The sequence below is a fragment of the Lepidochelys kempii genome, chromosome 8 (genome assembly GCF_965140285.1).
Source record: "Lepidochelys kempii isolate rLepKem1 chromosome 8, rLepKem1.hap1, whole genome shotgun sequence".
Classification (NCBI taxonomy): domain Eukaryota; kingdom Metazoa; phylum Chordata; order Testudines; family Cheloniidae; genus Lepidochelys; species Lepidochelys kempii.
The window spans coordinates 57,173,792-57,195,651 of NC_136387.1; the positions used below are offsets into that span (position 1 = coordinate 57,173,792).

General features: G+C 38.0%; 1 protein-coding gene across 2 annotated transcripts in view; it reads left to right on the top strand.

Moving 5' to 3' along the window:
* PLA2G4A (phospholipase A2 group IVA) overlaps nt 1–21,860 on the top strand; it is a 137,849-nt gene that overhangs the window by 95,789 nt on the left and 20,200 nt on the right. For both annotated transcript variants that reach the window (XM_073356705.2, XM_073356706.2), the window contains 6 exons: nt 3,718–3,940; nt 7,185–7,299; nt 10,868–11,005; nt 11,360–11,452; nt 15,160–15,231; nt 17,734–17,976. In XM_073356705.2, coding sequence (XP_073212806.1) covers nt 3,718–3,940; nt 7,185–7,299; nt 10,868–11,005; nt 11,360–11,452; nt 15,160–15,231; nt 17,734–17,976 — 884 coding nt within the window. The remainder of the gene's footprint in view (nt 1–3,717; nt 3,941–7,184; nt 7,300–10,867; nt 11,006–11,359; nt 11,453–15,159; nt 15,232–17,733; nt 17,977–21,860) is intronic.

A 21,860-nucleotide genomic window follows, 5' to 3' on the forward strand; every position in this document is an offset into this window, starting at 1 on the left:
TGCTTTGGTCTTTAAGGTTAGGTATGAGTGTAAGTGCATTGCTGGGTAATGGCCTAAATGTGTAAAATACCATTCACTTGGACTAAGAGTTGTTTCCAGTTTGTACATTTGATTTTAGCCGTTTTTAAAATTGGTTTGTAAAATGTAAAGAACAAAATATGTTCATTTCCTTATTTGCTTTACTTATTAGTACAGTAGACTTCAGCCAAAATAAACTGTTAAGGACTATCTAAGCTCTATTTTCATATTTACTACTGCATACATTACAGTGTGAATCTTTCCCACCTAAATTATGCAGAAAGCTATTTGTATTTACATCCATACAAAGATGTAAAGTAGACAAACCTGTTCAAATTATAGTGGGGTAAAAATAAACTTCAGTAAGATGGCTTTTGAGAAGAGTTGTAACATGTATGGACAATCCAATTGTCCGTTAAACTGTATACACACTACATGGGGGAAATTCCCCAAACACAGGCTTCTGCTAATTTGAAATAGTGAAAAATCTCCATTTCTTTTCAGTAATAGTATATCCCTTTTGGCCACTAGAGGGTGACATAATTACCAAATTGGGTTAGGTGCCTTACCTGCTTAGAGTCTTTTTTTGAAAATCCCACTAAACACCTATCTCAATGCTTAATTTGTGCCAGGGCTGGGCCCCGGCACCTCTAGGCGTGGCAGTTCATAGCCCTGGCACCTTTGGGCTTGCCGCATCAGTTATGAAAGTAAAAAAATTGCTTGAGCCCCAGCACCAAATTTCTTGAGCCAAGATACTTTTTTCTTTACAAATTAGGCACTGACCTATCTATATCTTTTAAGTTCCTAAATACCTTTGTAAATCTGGCCCAATGCTGCTGTGTAATAGATGACAGTGGTTCATATACATACCAGTCAGTACATTAGATGAGATGAAGTCAGAGTTGATAATATGGCACTGAGAAATTTGTTTGGTCATTCTCTGAGTAAGACTGAATTGCCAGAATATTTTTTGTACTGTTAGCTTGTTGCAATAATTTCTTCTCTAATTTTGTAATCCTCAAGCATGTATATAAATAAGCAAGTTTTACCTAATTGAAATGCAGTGCATTTGGGAGCCCTATTCTGAAGCCCTTTGTCAATCAAAACCCCATTTATTTCAAGAGAGGTTTTGCCCAAATAAGGAGTGGTTTAGAACTTCAGTTTTTGAGCCTTGTGACTGGATAAAGATCTGCTGCTGAAAGATAATTGTCAAGACCATAATGCAGTTGGCACATATAGTTTTATTAACATGATTATATTTAATTGAACAATTTAAACAATTATTTGGAGCTTTCACGTATAGTCACGTTTACATTTGGAGAACTGACTCATCAAATAATGTAAAATAATGTATTTGGAGCCTGAAAAGAGCTAAATAAGCATAACTCTCTGTGTGTTTGTATGTATGCATGCACAAACCCTTCAAAAGCAAGAATATACCATGAGTAAAACTTTTCATACTATATTCTGTGTATGTGCGTGAGTGTTATATATGTTTAACCTCATTTTATACCTTCCTATCTTTCTAAAATTTAGCTTATGGGTTATATTTGTGTGTGTGGCTTTTTAAAATAAAACATTCTCCTGTATTTTTTCCACTTGAGTTATTTCTAACTCTTCATTCTTAACTTCAGCTTAATTTTTTTTAATGTAATATACATATCCTCAAAACTAGGGACATGCCTGAATATATCAATGATACAAAAAGAAATTATATAAAACTTTTAGGGCTGTCAATTAATCACAGTTAACTCATGTGATTAACTCAAAAAATTAATCATGATTAAAAAATTAATTATGATTAATTGCTCTGTTAAACAATAGAATACCAAATGACATTTATTAAATATTTTTGGATGTTTTTCTACATTTTCAAATGTACTGAATTCTATTACAACACAGAAAATGAAGTGTATAGTGCTCACTTTATATTATTATTTTTGATTATAAGTATTTGCTCTGTAAAAATGGTAAACAAAAGAAATAGTATTTTTCAATTCACCTCATAAAAGTACACTCTTTATCATGAAAGTGCAACTTACAAATGTAGGTTTTTTTTATTACATAACTGCAAAACAATGTAAAACTTTAGAGCTTACAAGTGTACTCAGTCCTACTTCTTGTTCAGCCAAGCGCTACGAGAAACAAGTTTGTTTACATTTATGGAAGATAATGCTGCCCACTTCATAATTACAATGTCAACTGAAAGTGAGAACAGGCGTTCGCATGGAACTGTTGTAGCTGGCGTCGCAAGATATTTATATGCCAGATGTGCTAAAGATTCATATGCCTCTTCATGCTTCGGCCTTCGTTCCAGAAGACATGCTTCCATGGTGATGACTCTCATTAAAAAAATATGCATTAATTAAATTTTTGACTGAACTCCTTGGGGCAGAATTGTATGTCTCCTGCTCTGTTTTACCCACATTCTGCTATATATTTCATGTTATATCAGTCTCGGATGATGACTCAGCGCATGTTGTTCGTTTTAAGAATACTTTCACTGCAAATTTGACAAGAAGATACCAACGTGAAATGTCTAAAGATAGCTACAGCACTGAACCCAAGATTTAAGAATCTGAAGTGGCTTCCAAAATCTGAGAGGGATGGGGTGTGGAGCATGCTGTCAGAAGTCTTAAAAGAGCAACACCCTGATTGGAAACTGCAGAACCAGAACCACCAAAAAAGAAAATCACCCTTTTGCTGGTGGCATCTGACTCAGATGATGAAAATGAACATGGGTCGGTCCACACTGCTTTGCATCGTTATCGAGCAGAACCCATCAGCATGGACACATGTCCTCTGAAATGGTGGTTGAAGCATCAAGGGACATATGAATCTTTAGCTCATCTGGCATGTAAATATCTCACAACGCTAGCTACAACAGTGCCATGCAAATACCTGTTCTCACTTTCAGATGACATCGAATGGAAGAAGCAGGCAGCACTATCTTCTGCAAATGTAAAGAAACTTGTTTGTCTGAGAGATTGGCTGATCAAGAAGTAGGACTGATTAGACTTGTAGGCTCTAAAGTTTTACATTGTTATATTTTTGAATGCAGTTTTTTTTAACGTAATTCTACATTTGTAAGAGCAACTGTCCTGATACAGAGATTGCACTACAGTACTTGTATTAGGTGAATTGAAAAATACGATTTCTTTTGTTTTTTACAGTTCAAATATTTGTAATAAAAAGTAAATATAAAGTGAGCACTGTACATTTTGTATTCTGTGTTGTAATTGAAATCAATATATTTGAAAATGTAGAAAACATCCAAAAATATTTAAATAAATGGTATTTTATTATTATTTAACAGCGCAATTAATTGCGATTGCTTTTTTAATCGCTTGACAGTCCTAACATTTTTCAAAAGCACCTAGGTCTCATTTTCAAAAGTGGGCACACTTGAAAATTTTACTCATGGTATATTCATGTTTTAAAGGGAGTAAATAAGACATGAAGGTCAAATCCAGAACTCCCCATCCATGGGAGCTTTTCTTGCATAAAAACTCCAGGGTTTTGCGGAAAATGAATAATCACATAGGAAATCTGTTAAATTGAGTGAAATATAAAACTTAGATGGTCCGTCTGTTGTAAATTTAGCTCATTTGGGCCTTTATACTGCAAACTGCAAAATCAGGACGTGAGTGTCTTGTGTATTTATTGACAGAGCTATTGATCACTGTATTTTCATTACAGGTACATGTCATCTTTGTATTCTCACCCAGATTTCCCAAGGAAAGGACCAAAGGAGATTAATGAAGAATTGATGAACTCTGTCAGTCATAACCCACTTCTGCTGCTCACTCCTCAGAAAGTCAAACGCTACATTGAAGCATTATGGAATAAGAAACGTTCTGGGCAGCCTGTAACATTCACTGATATCTTTGGAATGTTGATAGGGGAAACACTTATCCAAAATGTAAGTGTGTTTTTATAGTTATTCAAGCTGTGAGAATACTGGAAAATAACGTCTGCAGATATTCATTTGAATTGACCTTTTTGTGTCCTCACTAACATTTTATCAAACACGTTTAATAGCACGAATATTTGTCAAATAATTTTAAATAACTAAATCATTCAAGAAAATTGCAATCTGTCCATGCACATTTAGTAAATAAGAAAAGAGGCAGCATTTGTCTATCAAGTCTGTTATGAGGTAATAGTCCAGATCCAGTTTGTCTATTTATTTATTTATTTTATGATTCTCCTATCACCAACTTTCTGAAAGTGAAAGAGATGCCATAGGATAGTACTGTTACGCAGTATTAAAGGCAAATCCTGCTTGACCAACTCATGTAATAGGCTTGTTGAAGTCCAGTGAATCATGTGAGCAGGATTTGCCTTTAATCATGTACAGTAAGCAAAGAGTACGTACATAATGAAATATAATAATAGAATATTATAGATTGGTCTGATACTCTATAGTGTGCATATGTACAAATAAACTATACAGATATTGACTTATTCCAAGGTTAATAGCAGTAAAATATTGACAGAGAGGAGGGCAAAACAGCTGGTTAGAATCATAGAATCATAGAATCATAGAATATCAGGGTTGGAAGGGACCCCAGAAGGTCATCTAGTCCAACCCCCTGCTCAAAGCAGGACCAATTCCCAGTTAAATCATCCCAGCCAGGGCTTTGTCAAGCCTGACCTTAAAAACCTCTAAGGAAGGAGATTCTACCACTTCCCTAGGTAACGCATTCCAGTGTTTCACCACCCTCTTAGTGAAAAAGTTTTTCCTAATATCCAATCTAAACCTCCCCCACTGCAACTTGAGACCATTACTCCTCGTTCTGTCATCTGCTACCATTGAGAACAGTCTAGAGCCATCCTCTTTGGAACCCCCTTTCAGGTAGTTGAAAGCAGCTATCAAATCCCCCCTCATTCTTCTCTTCTGCAGGCTAAACAATCCCAGCTCCCTCAGCCTCTCCTCATAAGTCATGTGTTCCAGTCCCCTAATCATTTTTGTTGCCCTTCGCTGGACTCTCTCCAATTTATCCACATCCTTCTTGAAGTGTGGGGCCCAAAACTGGACACAGTACTCCAGATGAGGCCTCACCAATGTCGAATAGAGGGGAACGATCACGTCCCTCGATCTGCTCGCTATGCCCCTACTTATACATCCCAAAATGCCATTGGCCTTCTTGGCAACAAGGGCACACTGCTGACTCATATCCAGCTTCTCGTCCACTGTCACCCCTAGGTCCTTTTCCGCAGAACTGCTGCCTAGCCATTCGGTCCCTAGTCTGTAGCTGTGCATTGGGTTCTTCCGTCCTAAGTGCAGGACCCTGCACTTATCCTTATTGAACCTCATCAGATTCCTTTTGGCCCAATCTTCCAATTGGTCTAGGTCCTTCTGTATCCTATCCCTCCCCTCCAGCGTATCTACCACTCCTCCCAGTTTAGTATCATCCGCAAATTTGCTGAGAGTGCAATCCACACCATCCTCCAGATCATTTATGAAGATATTGAATAAAACCGGGCCCAGGACCGACCCTTGGGGCACTCCACTTGATACCGGCTGCCAACTAGACATGGAGCCATTGATCACTACCCGTTGAGCCCGACAATCTAGCCAGCTTTCTACCCACCTTATAGTGCATTCATCCAGCCCATACTTCCTTAACTTGGTGACAAGAATACTATGGGAGACCGTGTCAAAAGCTTTGCTAAAGTCAAGAAACAATACATCCACTGCTTTCCCTTCATCCACAGAACCAGTAATCTCATCATAAAAGGTGATTAGATTAGTCAGGCATGACCTTCCCTTGGTGAATCCATGCTGGCTGTTCCTGATCACTTTCCTCTCATGCAAGTGCTTCAGGATTGATTCTTTGAGGACCTGCTCCATGATTTTTCCAGGAACTGAGGTGAGGCTGACTGGCCTGTAGTTCCCAGGATCTTCCTTCTTCCCTTTTTTAAAGATTGGCACTACATTAGCCTTTTTCCAGTCATCCGGGACTTCCCCGGTTCGCCACGAGTTTTCAAAGATAATGGCCAGTGGCTCTGCAATCACAGCCGCCAATTCCTTCAGCACTCTCGGATGCAACTCGTCCGGCCCCATGGACTTGTGCATGTCCAGCTTTTCTAAATAGTCCCTAACCGCCTCTATCTCCACAGAGGGCTGGCCATCTCTTCCGCATTTTGTGAATCTGTCAATGATTATTCTTGTTACATAGAGGAACAAACAATAGCCCAGAGAATTTAGCTGAATATGCAAATTGAAGCAACAAGTCATTGAAAGAGCTGGAAATATAACCCAGGATTCTTGGCTCCCAGGATTCTGTCCTGTGCAGTAGATCACATTTCTTATATCTATCACATTTTAGTAAATGGTGCTTCAGTTTAAGAGACAGCATTAAGGTTTTGATGACCTTCCTAGCCTCCTGATATAGTAAATGGTGCTTCAGTTTAAGAGACAGCATTAAGGTTTTGATGACCTTCCTAGCCTCCTGATATATTTTTCTTGATGCTTATTCTTAGGGCTTGTCTATACATGAAAATTAATCTGGAATAAGTCCAGGTATGTATTTAAAGCAGATTAACTATTCCCAATTAACTTCATGTGTTGATGCTCTTATTATAGACTAAGAGTAGTATATTTTGAATTTTCTTAATCCAGATTGATATAATTCAGAATAAATCAATCTCATTCTGGAATAAGAGTATCCACACAAGGAATTAATCAGAAATAGCTATTCTGGAATAGCATGTAGACAAGCCCATATATAACAACAGAAGATAAGAATCTTCAGTGTCCACCAATATTGCTACCCCAGCAGTCACAGGAAACAGAGTGTATGGGAGACACTGACTTCATCCTGCATATCTCTGCCAAATTTTCAAAACATCCCAATGAGGTCCCCAAAATCTCCCCCTGCTCTCGGATATGGTAAATAGTTCAGGGAGAATGGGAGCTGCTTTAGGCATTTACTACCTTGATTCCTATACATTAACATGTGTTGTACAGATAGTGACATTCATAGAGATTAGCTCCTTTTATGGTGATGCATTCTGATTTTTCAGGGGTTGCTTTTTCTCTTTTGATGATTTCAGCAAAACTAGAAGTCTCCCCAAATAGCAGCAGGTCATCCATTTCCAGAGTGCTTTTGTACCAATAGTTTTTATGTAACCTCTCTCCTCTTTTTTTTTTTTTGCAGAGGATGAATACCACTTTGAGCAAGATGAAAGAGAAAGTCAATGAGGCACAGTGTGCTCTGCCACTTTTTACTTGTCTCCATGTCAAACCTGATGTGTCAGAACTTATGTTTGCAGGTATGTTTTCAGTCTCTTTATTTAGTTGTCATTTGTGAGATTTCCCCCACCCCACTTTAAAAAAAGTCCTACTTCTTCTTAATGCTTTTTTGGACGAATAATATCCCATGGTTTGGATAAATCTTGAATTATTGGTCCCACTGTGAGAATTACAAAAGAGGTTGGGTTAATTTAAAGCAATGATAAAAGTTTATTAAAGTTCATAAATATATGGAAATTGAACCAGATTTTTTTAGATTTTTGACCAAATGAAAATGTTTGTGGAAAGTGTCTGCTTTTCTCAAAAATATTCTACTTCTCAATGGAAAACTGAAACATTTTCAGCTGAAAACCGAAGACGCTCTCAGTAGTGTGGTTTTTTTGAGGAAAAGTTTAAATTTTCCACTGGAGAGAGGTGAAGGAGGCATCCCATCAACTCTGCTCACGAGTCCAACTCTAATGTCTGAAACACAAGACCACCTTTCCTTCTAAATATTTATTTTAACTTAACAGTGTTCTTTTAAGACTGTCTTCCTTATCAGTATATTTAGTGTACCATGCTCTTGAAGTTTTCCATTCAGTATAATTTTCATTCCCTCCCTATATAATTGCATAACTTGTCTTGACTTGAGGTACAGTAGGTTTTGAACAAAAATACTTCCACTTTCTTACTTATTAGGTTTTGGATGTAAGATAAATCCTGTCTTGTTCCTTCTTGTTGAGGTGCATTAATTGTATAGGATAACATTCCTCAGAAAGGTGATGGTGCAAGATTTCATGCAGCTGCCATCTGCTTTTATGCTGACGGCTCTTAGTGTTCATTCTATTCATAGTATTTCTGACCCTAGTGGCGCCGGTCATGCCCAGAACAGTAATAATTACTAACTAAACATAATTAATATGGTTTATTTCAGGAAAGTTTTTATTGAGATAACTTTTATAAAAACCTATCCAGCTATTTTTACTAAAGCAAGGTCAGACAGTGACCCTTGTAAGAGCTGACAGATTCACAGCACCAGCGTATATAGCTCTAGTTAGTCAGATTTACCTATGGTGAGAAATCTGAGTTCACAAAACATGTACTGGCTGCACTGTGGATTTCCCAAATTTCTTCACATATAAAAGACAAATTGCAACAGAAAGAAAAGTTAACTGAAGCCAGGTCAATCCAAGTTTAGATTTTTGAGCTGCTGCACCTGAAATTGAGTATAGCAAACCCATGATTGTTACCAACATTTCAGAGAGAGTCAGGTGCATGCATGCATAAGTTGCACGGTTCAGTTGGAAACACTTTCTCATGGCACACTTATTTTCTCAGCATTGCCACGTATAAGAAGCTAAATTTTGCATCCCTTACTGAAGTGCCATTGAAGCCAATGGGACTCCTCACTGTCTGCCTCCTCATATCAGAATAGGCCAAAATTGCCATCTACTCAGCTGTGTAAATCCATATAATTCCACAATGGAGTTTCACTGATTTACGTCAGGGGACAGATGCAAGCAACATTGAAGCCAATTGGTGGTTCCTCCATTGACTTCAGTAATGTTTGGAGCAGGCCTCAGATGAGGAACTTACATAACTTATTTTGATGTAAGTGCCTTTAAAAAGGACATTGCCACAAGTGCTCAAAACCAAACCACCGCAACTCCTTACAGGGTGCAAATGACTATTCAATTTCCAGACATAGTATCATCAAACAAGATTTATACAGTGCAAGAAGAAAAACAAAATACAAGGGGTTTTGACAGTAATCACATATTAAGATTTCTCTAGATTCATTGCCTTACCAGGGTATTGATATAACTAGGAAGAGTACTGAACATAGATATATAATTATTTACACTATGATAGCTTTTTCCCTTCAGGTCAAAGCTTGTGTCTCCGGACAGTTTGAGTCCTGTCTTACCACTGAGACACGACCCATCTCCAACGAGATGAGTGACTAAAAGTGAGATCAGTTAATTTATAGGAAAAAAGATCGCTTGATTTCCCTATGCTCTGGGTCTGAATAGAAAAAATATCTTCCTCTATGCAAATACCAAGGCTTGGCTATGACAGATTCATTTAATTTGTTGGTTTTCTGGCCACTCTGTTCCTAAATTTAGTTACACTATTAAGATCAAACTGCTAAAGTGCATTAATGTTCAGATTAATATCATTGGGTCTCTAAGTTTCCTCTCATGCCTGTACCTGTATGTATGAAACACTTCAAGTGTTTTTGCTTGTGTGTGTATGGTATATTTTGATCAGATAATTTATACCCCCCACAATCAACCTTGCCAGGCTGTGAAGTTTGAGTGACAGAGTAGTCCTGGTCAAATATTTCCTCTTCAGACAGATATGGTTTCCTTTTTATTTTCTTTTTACCCAGATCGCTGAATTTCACCAGCATCTGAGAAAAAGCTTAACACCTTGCATTTTTCTGGAATCTTCTAAGCAGTTTCTTTCATAAGCAAGAATCAATTGTCTCAAAGGATTTAAAAAAATAACACTTGCAGACAACACGTTGTTAGCCAAACACTGTGTGTTCTAACATTAGGCTGTTTCTTAAACTGGTACTTCACCGTCACATTAATTTCATTAAACTCTATACAAGAAAACATTCCTTCAAATTAAAAAGATTCTCTTATAGGTGGTATTTTCATGTATTCAGAAGTTTTGTTGACATTAGAAATCAAATGCTGGTGTCTTTTCTCATCTTTGAGTCTTTGGTATGTTTATAATATATTTTAAAGTCACCTTTAAGAAGGCATACGACAGATGGTATGTCACTCCCTTCAGTATTGATGATTGATTTATAAGGGCACTCAAATAGGTTATTGTTGTTGAAAAGAGTGCATTCAATTATAAGACAATGTGAATGAAGACCAGATATTTTAGGTTGTATTTTTGTCTACCATCGTTTTCTTTTATTAATTCATGATTTAGAGCTGAATCCTGCAATGTGAGTGCATTTCACTGGATTCAGGGTAAAATTTTCAAAAACGTCTAAATTCTATTTTCAGAAGAGAGATATTCAGAGCCTATCTCCTACTGTAAGTCAATGGGATTTAGATGTTGAAGTGTGTAGGTCACTTTTGGAAATGGAACTTAAGCTCCTAAGTGAAATTAGGTTGGTGATTCACATTGATGCATGAGATGGAACCCAGATGTTGTGTAGCCTGTTTCAAATCCACAATCACTATCTCTCTCCCCCCTGCCACCGCCTGCCTAATTTTTTAAACACATTTTGTTATGGTAGGAATGGGTGAGGTTTCCAACTTAACTTCAGGATCAAAACTCCCATAGATGTCAAAGGGCGTTTTGACTTCTGCATAACTTGGAAGACATTTCCAGGGGTTCTTGACCTGTAGTATACACAGATCACGTGTCCTGGAGAAACTCTCTCAATTTAATTATATCTCCAGCATTTTATAGCAGATGAACAGGGAACAACTTACCATCCAGTATATTTCCTTGTATGCTTTTCTTTCCTCTTGGAGAAAGGTGCCAGCCATTTGTGTATATTACAGCTGAATTGTTTTTGTTCATGCTGCATTTATGTCTAGAGGGAAAATGTGAGCTAATTTCTTTATGTTATGCATGCAGATTGGGTGGAATTCAGTCCGTATGAGATCGGTATGGCGAAGTATGGCACATTCATGCCTCCTGATTTGTTTGGAAGTAAATTTTTTATGGGAACAGTGGTAAAAAAACATGAAGAAAACCCCCTGCACTTCTTCATGGGTAAGTGAATGATTAAAATAAATAAATAAAACAAAACTGACATTTCAATTCTCTTCTCTCCAGTGCTTTTAAGTTTGTCTTTCTGTAGTCAGAAACAGTCTGACACAAGAATAACCTCTGTACAAAAAGTAATATTTTAATAGCCTGGTGGGAGCCCATAAGAATGGTTCCATATTCAGTGATGGGAATTTCATTATATAGTGTACATCTGAATTTAGGATCTAATCTGTCCAAAAATCTCATTGTTTGTGTTATTCCAATGCATTCTCAAAGTAGAATTAGCTATTTAAATAATTTCACATATGTTTTGTTCTGCAAGTTTCCATTGATTTAGTCATTTTCTTCCCATTTCAGGCGTTTGGGGCAGTGCATTTTCTATATTATTTAACAGAGTACTTGGAGTTTCCAATTCTCATAATAAAGGTCCCACCATGGAGGAAGAATTAGGTAATGTAACAAAAACAAATCTATTAGCCAGCAACTGGTATTAATATTTTAGTGAATTAATAACTCAAACATCACTATCACTCTAGATCTGTTTGTGGGTGTATGACACTGTGTTAACCTTTTCTTGTACGTCAAAAGCCAGGGAAATTTCCTTTCACCAATTTACAGTGATAGACACCAGTAAAGGACTTGGAGGGCAAGGGAAGAGAATTAGTATTGGCTTACTTTTTCAATACTTTCCCCACTTTTATTTATTTGTAGTCTGAATAGGCACCATACCTGACCTGTGTCAAGGCTATTGGAAGAGGAGAGGTCTTGCACATAAATATTATTTAAACAGATTTTTTAAAAAACATGATGGTTTAAATATACGTACACCAAAGTGCTTTTTCTGATTGGTGTGGTCAGCTTCAGGAGCCAATAGGCTGAAAACCTGCCCTCATGGCTACCTGCCATTATAATAAATGTGTTTGAAGATGGGACTGCTCATGTAATTGATAAAGGGATAATGGAGCTTTTCACCTTTTGGTTGCCAGTTCCATTCCATTCCAGGGTGCCCTAAATTCTTACCATCTGATGATAGTTTAATTTCTGTTAAATTAGTTTAGTGGTCTCCATTCACTTTCTACTGGACAAGTGTCCACATCATTGTAGGGAGGGGAATGTTGGAGCTTGATGGTTGTGGTAAGGTACATCTTTCAAAAATGCTAGTTTGGGGGTTTTTTTTAAAGCTTTTGATATTGGAATGATTTTTACTCCTCTACTTTGTCCAGAGACTGTGGATAGGTGCACATGAAATGCATTTAAACCTCTAAATAAACCAGAATAGTCAGCACCTATGTCGATAGTCTGAGTTGAGTGGAAGAGGGCTGGCTGGGCATAAAAACTCCACTATACCTTCTGTCTAGTGGTTGAGACTATTGCTGGGGCAATATGAGGAAGCTAGCTTTGTCATGCTGCTCCTGTCTTGTGGCAAATAGAAGAATTCATCCTACAGGGCTTTCTGTCTGGTATAGTTCATGAGCAACAAAACTCACTGGATAAAGAAAAAATGATTTGGTTAATATAATAATCTGTCTATTTGAGTTAATTTTTGAGGTACTGAAACATAGGAACTTAAGCATTAGTCATCAGAACACTTCAGCACATGCTTAACTTTAAGCATGAGTAGCCCTATAAAAATCACTACGTTTACTTATGTGTTTAAAGTTATGCCTGTACTTAATTGCTTTACTAGAACAGAGCATCACTTTGAATTTTTAAAGAGCTCTTTTCTCTGGTAGGAAAAAAATCCTTAAAAATAATATTTATTTTTTACACTTCCAAATATATTTTTCAACTTTTTTTCATTAATAAAACCCTTGCTCTTGGTTTGAGATGTTTCATGTTTGTGAGAATTTTTACAGACAAATACAAAATACCTCAAAGTGAGAGTTTACCATGGAAAGGGGGATGAAACCTGAACTATATTACAGTGGCAAAACTGTGGTGGATTCCTGGCCCATTAAAGCTAATGACAAAACTTCAGCTGAGTTCAGTGGAATCAGGATTTTACCCAAAATCTATAAATCACACTGAACATGAGAATTAAATAAGCTATTTCTCATATCTTTGTCTTTAAAAAATACATCTTTGACATTCAAAATCTATATTTGTGGCTTTTAATAGTTTCTTTTTTTGGTTGGTTGTTAATTTTTGTCTTGTCAGATATTATTTGTCATCATCCAAGAATTTGTACGTTTGTCTTTGTTGCATACTATTAGCATTAACAATAGTTTAGATAGTGTCTGAGTAGCTATTTAGTTTTCAAGAGTGAAAATATCTAAGGAGAAAATCCGTAATGACAGAAACGCTTGTGTGTCTGTATAGATTTCTACAGTGTAATATCTAATCCTAAAAGGACTATCCTCATAAACAATCAACATAGATACAGTGTTATATTATAGCACATTTAAATTTAATTTCCACATGCCTTTTGTTAGCCTGAATCTCTCTCAATCAAGCTTTCTGTTTTGAGCTAGCAAAAGTATTGGAAATACAATGTTGCTACTTGCCTAATGTTTTAGTTGTTCTGATCCTTGATTGGATAATATACATGGTATAAAGTACAATCCCAAACAAAGAATTTTTGGCCCAAAATGAACTCTGTCATTGTCCTGCCATGACAAAAATTTGGTTTATGTCATAAATAACATGGGTGATGTTCTTTAGGAAGAGGCAATTGGTGTATGATATCTATTCCATTCTATTCAAAACAATTATGAGAAGACAGTCTTCTTGTTTTCAGTCTTCTTGTTTTCAGATTTCTCGTATAGACTATTTACATTATAAATTTTCTTGGGGAGGAAGAATTTTTAAGGCTGGAATTTTTAAAGGACCCTAAAGGAGTTAGGCACCAAATTCTCATAGAACTTCAATAGCAGTTGGGTGTCTACTTTGAAAATCCCAATTTAAATCTTTACAACCAAACAGAAGAAGTCAGAATATTGGGAGCTTGGTGAGCTTGTTTGTTCCAACACACATTGCCCACAGTATCAGCTGAAGATGGTTTTCCAACACTAGGCTGTTTATAAAACATATAATTCTGAATTATAAGTTAATAATAATTAACTTATAATTCAGCTGAAGTTCAATAACTAAAGACAATGAAAATTGAAAATCCATTTGTTTCAAGAAAGGCTTTCCTTATTTTAAACATAGTTGGTTACTTGAAAGTAGTAGCAGAAATAATTAAAGAAAACAGAGTTTGCTGACTAGAAAATAGTTTTCACATAAATTAATCTCCTTTATGAGCTATTTGATCTGACAGTGGAATGAATTGCTACTTTAATTGCACAGCTCTCAAAAATCCTTTACCTTTTTTTTAATATTCTTTTATGGTTTTGGAAAAATCCCAAGTAATTTACAGTTTCAGGCTGACTTTGATTATTTTGGATACAGTGATCTTATCCTGACTGAAAATAGATTTTTGCCAAATACATACCTTGTGTTCATTCTGTCGATTAATGGAGTGAAATGTAAAATGCCTGCTTCTCCACTGACATTAATTGCTTTGGCCTAACTGCTGATTTTTTGTTTGTTTTTCCCTCCAAAATAGATTTGTATTAAAGTTATGTAATTTTCTTGTTTTCTTTTACTTCCCAGAATGTGGAGGGGTAATTGATATGCACACGGCATTCCCATTACCACAAATTAAAGGCATACATTCAGAGGAGAATATATGGCTTTGTTGTCAGGCTTATTTCTGTTAAAGTAGTTTTATTTTGTGGGCTTGCAAAACAGTCCTTAGTTTTGTTATTTTGCTTACAATCTTGAAGAAATCAACCCTGTTATAAGCAGTTGTAATTCACAATGGATGTTAGTATGCATTGCCCATGCTTAAGTCTGGACTGCACCTTAAAATTCCACCTGTTCTTCAGAGGATTTTCTGCCTTGAAAGGAGAATTCCATTAGATAATGCCGAATTCCTGTGAAAAAAAGGCAAACCTATCCTGAACTTTGCAACAATTCCAAACCAGGATCACACACAATAGATTCTTCACAGTTATGTCCAAATATAATTTGACTCCCTACAGCTGTCTTGCTTAGTTTTCATTTCCTATCTATCACAAGTACTATACAATGATACACCTTGACACTTTTTTGATCTCCTAGTAAGCTTAGATCTAACAATTTAATATATTGTATATATATTTTTTTTTCAACAGAAAATATTAGGCTAAAGCATCTTGTGAGCAATGATAGTTCAGACAGTGAAGATGAATCACAGGGACCAAAAGGTAAGGAAAACTCCATGGTCCAGGGCATGTTTTACTTACTATACCTGCTCCACTTTCTCTATATGTACTGTTGATTTTTCTAGCTAAAGCAAGGTGATTGTGATGGCAAAAGAAAATTTAGGGACCTTTGTTGCGATCAATCATGTACATACCCCCAAAATGGGCTGAATCCCGTTTGACTTACCCATGTATGTTGTCCTTTGTTGGGTCCCATTGATGCCAATGGTAAAATTCTACTGCTTGATCCAGCAACCTTAAAAAAGTATATGCCTTGGCTTTAGCTTACTCAGGGCAAGAGATCTGAGCAAGAGACCTGACTGAGGCCTTTCTCTTCCTATCAGCTCAGACTGTTCAAGCTGGTAAACAAATGACCTCTCAGAGACTTGTGCCTTAACATCAGCTCAGAAAGCCAGCAGTGTTGCTCTAATAATCGTCACAGAAGCCCACATCTTGGCATAAGCCTAGTACATGAGAGTTGTTGAGACAGTAACCTCATCAAGCCATATTTCCCAGAAAGCTGAAGTTGATGAGCTAGCAAGTTCACCAGTGTCCCTGGCTTGGTCATCAGCCCAGTAAGCTAGAGATAGATGCCTGTTGATTTCAAAGGGCCCTTAATCAAAAGTTCAGCTGAGTGTGGCTCAGTCTAAGTCCACTGTCTTTGATTAGCATTTCCGGTGCCTCCAGATACCTGTGTGAGTGTCCTCAGTATAGCCATTCTGGACCTAAGGCCACCATATTGGGTAAAATTTGGAACTTGAACTTTGTATTTTGGAAAAAGTGACTTAGACACTTAGGAGCATAATTCTAATTGAAAGTCAGTGGGGCTCAGGCTTCTAAGTCACTTTTGTAAATGGGATTTAGGATCCTAGCCACTTAAGTACTTTTGACATTTTAACCATTATCTCCATCTTGCCCAAATAGTTTATCTTGATTTTTATATATGAAAATATTTTCAACTGGGAATGGGCGACAGGGGATGGATCACTTGATGGTTACTGTTCTGTTCATTCCCTCTGAAGCACCTGGCATTGGCCACTGTTGGAAGACAGGATATTGGGCCAGATGGACCTTTGGTCTGACCCAGTATGGCTGTTCTTATGTTAAAATCTCTTATTCTTTCATGCACGTACCACATCATAGTTTTGGGTGTCTCTATTTCTTCTACAAGAATCAATATCACCACTAACAACTAAAGCAATGAAGGGGATGCAGCTCCTTGCACTATTTTAGGTTTTAAGGATGGTGCCAGCAGTGGCAGGAAGAAAACAATACCTTTGAAAATGAGGTTTAGTCAAGTAAGAAGCTCCTCATTTCTCCTTTGACTTGAAATAATGGGGAGGGAGAGATACCAATTTTGGTGTTTATTTGAAGATATCCTGTTGCAGTGTCACATAAAGAAAATAATCTTTATTTACGGCCTTGTATGTCTGTGTGGGCTTTACACAGCTTGATTTGTGACACTAAGCGCTGGGGCTTGCCATGATTCTCACACTTCCACAGGATAAGTCTGCAGTAGGACCTGCAGATCAGACTTCCTACTCTTTTGACACTTGCTCTGCCCCTATTTAAATGAAAACCAGCTCATTGTGAAGCATGCCTTAAAGAGAAAAATGAGAGTGCTACACTTGGAACATCAGGCCTGATTCTAAATCCCTTGAACACTCAAAACACCTACAGTTGGTGGGAGTTTGGAGAGCTCAAGGTCATGCCCCACAGGCGGTAAGATCCTTTGCAGGTTTGAATGGAAGCTATGGGTCCTCATCACTTTTGGAAATCAGGTGCTATGCTTTTGATTGCATTGCTAGTTTACTTGGGTGATGTTATCAGAACAATCTTGACCCAAAATTTAGATTTTCAATAGTTATTTTTTAATAAAGCAAGATCCATAGACAAACTTTTGTGACTTAATTATTAAATGTTCAAGTTTCTCTGTTATGCAGATTTGTAGAATTTAAGATTTAGCTCAATATCTACATCCTTATGTATATCTATATACCCCTTATCGCTGTGAAGATACAGCTCTGAGTGTGAACAGATACAGCCTGAGTTCTCACCTGGTGAAATGCTGCTGACCCCTTCGCCAGCACAGGGGGCCCTAAATGCAGCACGGCCAACGTGGTTCCACCTAGCAGGGCCAAGGCCATACAGCAGGAATTTTCCTGCAACTCAGGAGTGTGTCATGGAGAGGCCAGTGAATGTGCTATTACATGGATCCACACCCATCCCACAGTGGCAGGAACCCAGGCATCTCCACATGCTATTATAGAAGCAGCAAAGATGTTAGATGGACACTCTGCGTTGAGGAGTGAGAATTCCTCCAGCTCCTCTTAAATGCTCTGCACAAACTCCATTTACTTGAGCTGCGCACGAGAGCAGGGCATGGTTTGGTCTTGGGAGAGATGTGAACGTGCCCTTTTGCTTCAGTAGGGTGTTGAAACTGAAGCCTCATTTTGAGACTTTTCATGTTAACTGTTTCAGTGCTGTTCATTTTTTTACACACAGGCACTGAAAATCCTGAGGCTGAAAAAGAACTTCAAAGTAGCAGTCAAGAAAGCTGGGTCCAGCGCATGCTGATGGCCTTGGTGGGAGATAGTTCCCTTTTCAACACCAGAGAAGGGCGTGCTGGGAAAGTACACAACTTCATGCTGGGCTTGAACCTCAACACATGGTACCCACTCTCCCCTTTAGCAGGCCTGGGTACTCAGGAATCTGTGGAGGAGGATGAAATGGACACGGCAGTTGCAGGTTAGTTCACAAAATATCTGTGCACTGCATTTCTGTCAGTGAAAGAATAAACTGAGCTACAATTGTGGGAACGTGTCATTAGACTGGAATGCTTACAACTGAACACTTCTGAAAGCTAGAACACATTTGCATAGGGGCAGTCTTGAATATTTACAAGCATGTTGAGGTCCTTAAGATGACTGGCGCTGTAAGCGCAATGTGTTATTCCTATATGAGGCAAGTCGAGGCCTCCTGGCAGAATCAGGACGGACTCCATAGAAGTGCAATGTGTTGTTGGTTCTGTATGATGCCCACTCCTAAGGCCTCCTGTCAGAATTGGTTGAACAACATACTTACTTGTAGGGTGGGGAGGAGTTGCTCTTTCCTTGGTAGAGTTGACTAAGGTGCCTTTTGTACATGGCCACTTCCTGGCTTTCTTGAAATACCCACAAAAGACTATGTGGAATGTCCCATCATGCTCTTTTCATCTTCTCTTATTAGCATGGGGCAGAAATGAGTCTTGCCAAACAACATCATTTTCTTCCCTTAATGCTCCCCCTTCAACTCCCTCTACAAATTCTGTCCCTTCCCTACTCCCTACTCCTTGAATTTTTCATAGTAGATCAGCAACAATAACAGTTAGTTCTTATATAGCATTTTTCATCTGTAGATCTCAAAGCATCAGCCTCTGCCTCCAGTCTTGCTGCTCTGTTTTTCTGCTTCTCTCCCAGCTATCTGGGTGTTTCCTCCACACTATCCCCAGTGTGGAACACCCTTACTCTGCTAGTCCACTAAGACACACCTTTCTCCTCATTAAAATCCCTACCTCAGCATGCTTGATCCATTGGGCACATCCAAATTTCTTCATATTTAGTCCATGTGTGTGCAGGAGGGGGAAGTTTGAACTTGTCATTATGGAATTGTAAATACCAGATGTCATTTAAAAGCTCAAGAAACAAATTGACTCTCTAATGTGTATTTGTTAATGTAACTATCCTTTTGAACGGCTCATACATTCCTTGTGTGCTCCACTTTCTAAACATTATTTTTCAGCTCAGAGGTGTTTACAATTGGGTAATCTTAATATTTATAGTGGTATTTATAGTGCCTAAAACAGGCAGGAAAGTGCTTAGCAGATCTGTGATAAAAATAACTTTTAATGAACTGTAGTATATTTAAGGCATATAGTATGTAAAATCAAACCCTCAACCTCCAGGGTTTTAATTTGGATTAAAATTGAACCTTAGATAGTCAGAGAGCTGCCTCCACTTGAGAGAAATTTTTGACTACAGATCATCTGGAGTTTCCCTGGCCATGTTCTAATAGTTTTTTGCTGTTGACATTTTTTTTTGCATTTCTAAGCATTTGCTCAAATTACAAGATTAGAATCCAGTCCTGCAAGCTACCAAGCATAGTGCTTATCATTATGAGTAATCCCTGCACTTTGCTCAACAGTAACTATCAATAGAACTGGGCCCTCAGTGGTTAGGAACAGAGGGGCTGTGCTAAGATGAATTATTCAGTGGTGTACTTTCAGTACTACTGGTGGTTTATCTATATTTGTACAAGAGCCTGGGAGTCTAAAGAAGTGGCTGCAAAGGAACCTTTGAAATAAATTCAAAATATTACATGATTTTCATGTTCTTTTATATCAAGGCACTGGATGTATTTAACCATCAAACAATTATCCATGGTTTTAAAAACAATATAATTTGACCAGAATTAAAAATATTTTTTCTTTTTGTTTATTAATAGGAAAATTAAACACACCAGAAATAAAGACATCTTAAAAAAACAGAGCTGACATATGTATAGTGCTTTTCACATTGACCACAGACTTATAAAGTCATAGTATAGGTAAAGAACCAGGGCTGCACTTAGGCATACTTGACAATCATCAGTGAGGATTGAATTCAGGACCTGCACCATTGAAAGTACAGGCATCTAATGCTTCAGCTAAAAGTAGCAGCTGGCAGAAGAAAATACAGTAGATAGGACCATCCACTAGGAGACATGACCACATGCATGAGGCCAGGCCAGTGTATTATACATAATAAACATGAATAAAAGCCCTATACATCATAAGACACGATAATCACACTAGATCACAAGGTGTGTTAGAAATTTTCAAGAGAGAATCATATGATTCTCTGCCTCCCTCCCTGCCCTTATATGGCATGCAGGGGTTATGTTGTTAAATACCAGCCAAATCGGCCTGATAAGCCCAGAAGAGTGGTGGGGTTGGGAGAACAGCCAAGCAACATACTTTAGCTTCCCATTTGCAGAATTGCAAATGCTATGTTGTGCAGTTGTTTCTAGGTATGTTTTAGTGGGGAGTGACTGGCAAGAGAGGAGAGTGAGCAGAGCTGGGGACAGGTGCTCTGTGTGGTATCATGCTCAATCAAACCACCAAATTTAACTGGGAAGAGAGCTCCACTCTTTGGGTCACTTTTCTCAGGCAGTCCAAAAGTCTACTCAGCTTGATGACCTGGAGAGACAGGGGAGCAAGAACAACTCTGGGCCTGGGGAGCCCTGCCCCAGCAGGCATGCTGGGCATGCTCCGGTTGGAGAAGGAGTTTAAAAGGGAGTCTCCTCAGCACAGCAGGGTGGTGGGTGGAGAGGGACAGATCTCCCTATGGAAAGTGATCCAAACTGTAGAGTTCTCTTCCCAGTTAAATTTGGTAGATTTAATATGGAGGGGTTATGCCAGGAGAGCATCTCCAGGAGGAGGACTGCTGCACGGAGCTGAGACCCCCCCACAGCCTGCAGACCATGGGTCAGGTTGCAAGAGACAACCGCAAGCCACAACGTATCTTGAAGAAGGATAGAGCAGTAGGCAGAGACCCAGGAGAGGGTGTTCGCTGGACCATAAGTAGCAGAAGTCTTCTTTATGGAGGTCTTGGGGTTGGAACCCAATGATGTGGGTGGGCTCGGGTTCCCTGATCCCTTACCACTAGGTAAGACTCCACCACAAAAACTAACTGCTTGATGGGGATGCAGCTCCACTCACACCTGGTCATGGAATTGCTACCTGTTCAAGACAACCAGCTCTCGCAGATCTAGATCCTGGTCTCATTGCAGGCAATCCCCGGGACTATTGCCACTGACTTCAAACAGACCAATGCTTGGCTCTAATCCCTTGGAGCAGGAAGTCCTCACACTGAGACTTTTTGTTTTTCCTTTAAGAATTTCAGCTGTTTACAATCTTTGAGTTTTGATTCAATTAAAACTCCAGATTGGCTTCTGCCTCTAATCTGTATATATTTTTTAAACATATGCTTCCTCAGCTGGATGGAGTTTTATTGAATCCAGTCCTTTAGTTCTGCCCGAGCTGTCCACTTCTATTCTAAGTAGAATTCCCATCTAACTTTTCCCCACGTTATTTTTGTTTTTAAGAAATAACCTCAAATCTACTTGAAAACTCCTGAATAATTTCTATATAGACCCACTGTTGATCTATTTCTGTACCTTTGATATTCCAACACCCTTTAAAACACTCTTGAGAAAATGCCAAATGAATAACAATGGGGAAAAATTATCTCATAAGCTTTGCTTCCTTATTTCAATATTTATGGAAACTATTTTATGGTAGATGCACGTCAGTTGTGAATGCCCTTTTCAACTCCCTCACTTTCCTTTAAGTTGATTGCCATGACAAGGAGCATCTGGAAATAAAAAATGAGAACATGTTTTATAAGCTATACTTGAAACATTCTTTCTTCTAAATCAAATTCTTGTATATCGGATAGTCAATCTGTGCTGGTCCCACACAGATTCTATTCATTTATGACTGTTCTTTATGTTTTACTGTTAAAAAAGATTTCATGTGATAAGCAAGTCTCTTAGCAGAGGTGCATTTTTCTTTGATGAATTCACATGTAATAAGTCCTACCATTTTTATCTTA